The 6498-nt window shown below is 32.6% G+C and overlaps 1 protein-coding gene across 1 annotated transcript; it reads left to right on the forward strand.

The window, feature by feature from the left end:
* The first annotated feature begins 5365 nt into the window (after positions 1-5365).
* Positions 5366-6273, forward strand: LOC145018511 (hydrophobic protein RCI2B-like). The gene is made up of 3 exons (XM_078976391.1): positions 5366-5550; positions 5784-5875; positions 6127-6273. The coding sequence occupies exons 1-2, from the start codon at positions 5467-5469 to the stop codon at positions 5865-5867; spliced, it is 168 nt and encodes a 55-aa protein (XP_078832517.1). The 5' UTR covers positions 5366-5466; the 3' UTR covers positions 5868-5875; positions 6127-6273.
* Positions 6274-6498: the final 225 nt, after the last annotated feature.

Genomic DNA, 6498 nt, shown 5'->3' on the forward strand with positions numbered 1-6498 from the left:
ACTTAAAGTTTTAACTTAACTTTACTTGTTCCAAAACTTGAGGGCAAGTTTTGTAACTTTCAAAACTTTTCATTTCTTGTAACTTATGAGTTTAATAGAGTAATAAAATGAAGACTCTTCATTTTTCTAACTCTTGTATTTGTTTTAATGGTTTTAATTCAAGTGTGACTCTTGGTTTTTCCATAACTTAAGGATAAGTTATGGACTCCATTAAAACACATTATGATCAAGAATTAATCTACCACATAGGTTACAAATAATTCCTATGATCATCTAAAACATCATAAGAACAAGAACATGAATATGAACACAATCAAAAATTACATTGTAATTTTGATAACTAGTTGTTGTAAATGAATTAGCAAAGACATTACACCACCAAAAACAAGTTTTCAATTACCAAAACAGTTTAGGGTAATGTTTTTAATTCATTCCCAGCAACTAAATCGTAATTCTGCAATCAGTCGACCCTACTCGCCGAGTGCATGAACTCACTCGCCGAGTTGGTTGAAGATACTCATGAACTCGACGAGTCCCCCCTATAGACTCGACGAGTCCATTCGCAGACAACAAGATTTCCGATTCTTTTTCAACTTTTAAGCACAAATAAGAGCAAACAAGCCTAGGCTCTGATACCACTGATGGGTTTTGAGCATTCTAACACTTCCTAAGTGTACATGCAACCCTAATAACCTTGGATCTATGTTTGTCTAATTATCATGCAAAGTTGAATTCCAAGGTTATATTCCTATCTAGCATACATGGGGAACAATTTTAACTTAAAGTATAGATAGAATAACTTACCTTGTTGTTGTTTGTGTTCCTTGAAACCTTGTGAGCCTAGCACACCAAGTGTGATGCCTCAAATGCTTCACACAACACCAAATGCTCTTGGAAGAACTTATGAGAGAACACACACTTCTCAAAATCGGCCAAGCCCTCTTGTTTCTTAGTGTAGGACCGATTTTAGGTGGAGAACATGTTTCTTATATAGTGTTGACACATCTAGGGTTACACCCTAATGTGTCATGACTTTTCATTTCCATGACCCATGGGTTTGTAACTCCCATGGAGCATCCATGGAGCATCCTATGGGTGGAACCCAACTTGATAGTCCATGGAGCCTTTTAGCCCACTATACAAGATATGGATGATTTACATAATCAACCCATATATTTAATTAGTTATCTTTTTTATCACATAATTAATTCTAAATTAATTCTTGATCAAACTAATCAAATAATATTATTAATATATTAGAACTTATAATATATTAATAATCTCCAAGTGTTATTTCTCTCATTTAGTCTATCCAATTGCATGATGCCATGCAACCCAAATGGACCATGCCGGGTCGGGTCAAGTACATACCAGAAATAGTTATGGACTTAGACACCTTATCCAACAATTTCATCTTTATAAAACCCTAGAAACTCATATCTATAAGTGTCCACAACTTCAAGATGTTCATCAACATTCTGACCCCCTCCCTTTGTAGTATGATCTTGATATATCCCATATTCATCATCATCCACATGAAACTGAAATTCAAAAATATCTATATATATATATATATATATATATATATATATATATATAATATATATATATATATATCATAATATAGGTTTGATTCATCTACATTGAAGCCATTTTCATCACTTTCCTTACCATCCTTACCAGTTATATATCCAATATCATCAGTATCCTCACTATCATCATCATCCTCGCTAATTTCATATCTAAAGAAACCGTCTCTATCATTTTCCATTTCTCTTTGGACATTATACTCTACATTAAATTCAACAAAAAGGAATAATCTTCTAATAATGACTCATAATCATCTACCACATTAGTTTAGACCCTACCACCATCTTTAAACGTTGGACCTTCTACATTCTGAAAGTTACATTCTACATGATAGCTTGGCTCTTGCTCATCTTGGACACATTGGTCGACTTTTGTTATGATTGGAACACCTTTGTCCACATCATTTTTCATAAGAACATATTTATCCCTCACATACATGTTTATTCAAACCTAGTTTCCTACTACAAGAACATGTGTCTCTTTTTCTTGGTTTTCTTTTTCTAAAGTCTAGTGAAGCAATTTTAGGTTCCAACTCCTATTGTAACGTCCCATTTTCACTATATATATATATATATATATATATATATATATATATATATATATATATATATATATATATATATATATATATATATATATATATATAAAGGTAAAACAACATTTTCATGAACCCTGGGTTAAGAAATTTATTTGTTCAATTACAATTAATTAGAAAATAAAGTATTAAGATATACATGTGGAACCCCAATGTTGTTGATGATTGTGTATATTCATGCCCTCACCTTCATGCAATCACAAATGGTACATGAAATACATTTAATCCATAACTATAAGACAAATCTTAGCGTGTTCCCCCAAAACACCACACAGCACAGTATACATATAATACATGCACACAGGAGCCTTCAGTCTTCTTGACCTGCCTTGCAAGGCCTACAACATGCATGGACTGCTCCCCCCACAACATACAACTATTACACACAAGACCTAAAGTTGGCCCGCTCAGGTATCTTAACCTAATGCACACTGGATGACTGCCTTAACCCACCACCCAATATGTCGACATGTCTAACAAATAAGTAATCAAGTAAACACATAAACACATGCAACTATCTACGGTATTCTACATGTCTAACAACTCATTATCATATACCATGCCTTATATAGTAGTACACTATACCATTACCGATAAATCTCCAAGGAATGAGTAGCTATATGTAACCAGAGGTAAGATAGACATTCGAACATGTGATCCCACTCTAGAGCCACAACCAAACAAGGAACATGAAAGAAAGCCTATATCAAAAGTTCTCAGGCTATCCTAAGTGACTAGATAGAAATCATAGCACACTCCACTAGACGATTAGGCACATACTAGTACTCTAACCAACATACAACTACTCTTATACCTTGAAACACAAGGATATATATTATAGAACATAGTATAGTGAGGAAACTCACCTAATATGTAGAATTGGATAACATTACAACACTCTCAAATCATCGTAGTGGATAATCCCGCAAATCAATGGTCACCTAATCAAAGAACACACCTTTATCAACAACCCAAAAACTATAGGTTAAACCCAAGGTCAAACTTGTCAAAAGTCAACAGCCAACAAAGGACGACGGTCAATAGGTCACCGAATCCCATGTCGTGGGAAGCTCTTGGCCACTTTTGGCCAGCTAAGGACAAAACAATCAAGCATCTGAGCACCTCCACGTCCTGACAAGATCTTGGCCACGTTCTGGTTTTTAGAATAATGCCAAAATCCTCATTAAGTGCTTACTCCTTATTGATTTAAAACCATAACTTCATATCTACTTCTTTTTAACGACTTAATGAATAAAGTATCCAACTTTATCCATTAGGACTCCATTCTAAGGCTAGATCTACAATCCTCAGTCCATTAAATCTTTAAGTGGGCCAAAACTTGTGTACGGACACAAGGTGACTCGAACATGACTCTTATTCACTATCCAAAGAATAAGCTCTAAATCAAGAAATCAAGCCCCAATTAATGATGGAGGCTAGGGTTTCATTTGGAAGGGTTAGAGGTTGAACAGGGTGTTCTAAAGCTTAAGTTTAGGTGCTTAAATACGGAAGAAACACTAAAAGTCATGGGATTGGGCTTCAACAATTGCTATGTCGTGGCACCCTCCTTGCCTCGTTGTGGCAACCATCGGATGCACGAATCATGCATTAGCCATGCCACATCGTGACATAGGGTTTTTCCCCAAACCCCCACTTTTAATCCCTCAACCAACCTATCCTGGAAAAACGAGTGTTACACCTCAATCACAACCTTCGATGGAGACTTAAAATATATAAAAACCCTTATGTCCCTAGTTTCACTGTATACACTGAGTTGTCTACATTTGGGACATATCTGACCATTTTTAAAACAACATTGTCATTCCTTAAAGGTAAATCTTAATCTAATGGGACATTAGGGATACAGTAATGGTAATACAATGTCTACTCGTTTTGGTATCCTAGTTCTTTAACTATGTTATTAAGGTCGTGTACAAAAAAAAGGTTTGTATCAGCGAAGTCAATATATGAGACAGTATGATCTACATATATTCTACCTGGGGGCTTGGTGAACATCCTATTGTAATGTATCTTAAACATGAAATAGTTGGGAAATCCTACTGTAATCATAAATAAGAAAGTGTAAACATATTGTGAGTCTTTGATCAATACATTATAAGTAAAAAAAATAGCTTCTTTGATATTAAAGTATACCGTATTCAGCTTCCACGTCATTTTTTTTTCACGGACATTCCAAACATAGAGTACCATTATCCTTTGTTTAGTTGAAACCCTAAGACGCTTAAAGTTGCTATGTTAATCGGAAGTTCGGAGGACGAAGGAAAATGCGGGTTTCTTAGGAGAGGGAAAGGGTTGATATGATGCAGGGGAAGACGAGAGTACATGGAAAAAGATTATCAATAGCATTAAATGAGGGAAGATCAAGTGAAATGACGAAAGTCGAAAGTACCCTCACGTGCAAAGTAGATGATGACATTTAACAACTCTAACCTACGAAGTCACCAAAAAATACCATTCATTTAAAAGTTTTCAAAGTACATGATAATCCTTGAAAAAAAAATTTAACGAATGAATTTGATTTTTTTGGAAGCACATTTTTAAATATTTGTCATATCTCTCTATTATAATAAAAGAATAATTTTATTCTTTTTTTTTTTATCATGTGTCACCTATTAGACATTATAATTAATGTTATGTAACTTATCAACCTATCAATTATCCATTGAAATTTCAAATTATTAAATTACTTACTCTAATTACATTACAATAATAATAATATTAGAATACAATATAAAATAAAATTAATATAAAGTATAAGTTGATATAATTTCATATATTTATTTAAATTAACGATCATAATCTTATATAACTAAAAAAATATCTCATAATTAATAACTTATTTAAAATAATTAATTAATAATTTCAAATTTTTATTATAAAATTTAATTAATTTTCTAACTTCAATTACCACAAATTATAAACTAATATATACAATAAAATAGAAAGAAATACCAAAATGCAAGCAATAATATTTTCTTTTATATCTCTATTCCCCGTAACCTCTACTTTCAATGTCCCATCATTTTAGCGCACGTAGCAATTTCAAAACCGGTTCGAACAGTTTCAAAATGAGAAGCGTTAAATAAAAAGCAAAAACATAATATAACACGTGTCCTAGGCCACCCCATTCCCTTAAGGTCTATAAATGTCGCCAACTGGCCAACGACTAATTTTCAAAATATCACTACCATTCCCATCCACATCCAAATCCAAATACAAAACGGAATCGGTGTCCAAATCGAAAGAGAAACACTGCGAAGATGGGAGGTACAGCAACCTGCATAGACATAATCCTCGCAATCATCCTTCCTCCCCTCGGTGTCTTCTTCAAGTTCGGATGCAAGGTAAACCCTCCCTCCATCTCGATCTCACTTTCTTAATTAACAAGTAATTCTTATATTATTATTCTTTTTTCTGTATGTATACTAGTTGATAACTTGATATGAAGTAGAATTGTAGTAGAAAGTTTTAATTTCATGATTTTTAGTTTCTTATGTGTTTTTTTAATGATTTGAAGTATTGAGGAAGTGTAATCTTGTGAAATATGTGTATGTTGATTGTTGATTGTTGATTGCAGGTGGAGTTTTGGATATGTGTGTTGTTGACTTTGTTTGGATGGATCCCTGGGATTATTTACGCAATTTATGCCATCACCAAGTGATTCTTATGGTAAATAATTCTTACTTATCGATCAATCTTCTGTTTTGTATAATTCAAGTATAGTGAAATATATAAATTTGTTAATATTCTTCTAACTTCAAAAAGATGTGGGTTGTTCTTTGTTAATACTCTAATATATATCTTTTTGAATTTTAATTAATGATAATTATCAAATGGACTACTTTATTGTAATTATTGAAGCATAAAATGCTAATGGAACCAAAAGAAAGCATCTAATCATGTTTTGCTTTATTTGGTAGGTGGGTGGGATCGCATATCTTTTATATGGATAGAACATCGATTTTAATGTCAGTTCTTGTTTTATGTTTGGATTGTTTTTGGTTTTGAATTGATGTATTGTAAATTCTTTTTTAATGTTGTGTTGGTTGAAGTATTTTGTTTGAATATAGTTGATGTGTCGTGATTGACTCGTTAAATAAAATACTTGTTAACTTATAGTGGAAGAAACAATAAAATATATCTAACTTAGTGCTGTTAACTATGTAATAACTTGGTGCCATTAACTTTGTAATAACAATTTTTTTTATACCAAATCAAAAAATTAAGTTAGTACCATTAACTATGTAATAACAATTTTTTAGCTAATCATTTCTTTTAAAAATTTACAATTT

Source organism: Lactuca saligna, chromosome 9, assembly GCF_052625555.1.
Source record: "Lactuca saligna cultivar CGN05327 chromosome 9, ASM5262555v1, whole genome shotgun sequence".
Taxonomy (NCBI): domain Eukaryota; kingdom Viridiplantae; phylum Streptophyta; class Magnoliopsida; order Asterales; family Asteraceae; genus Lactuca; species Lactuca saligna.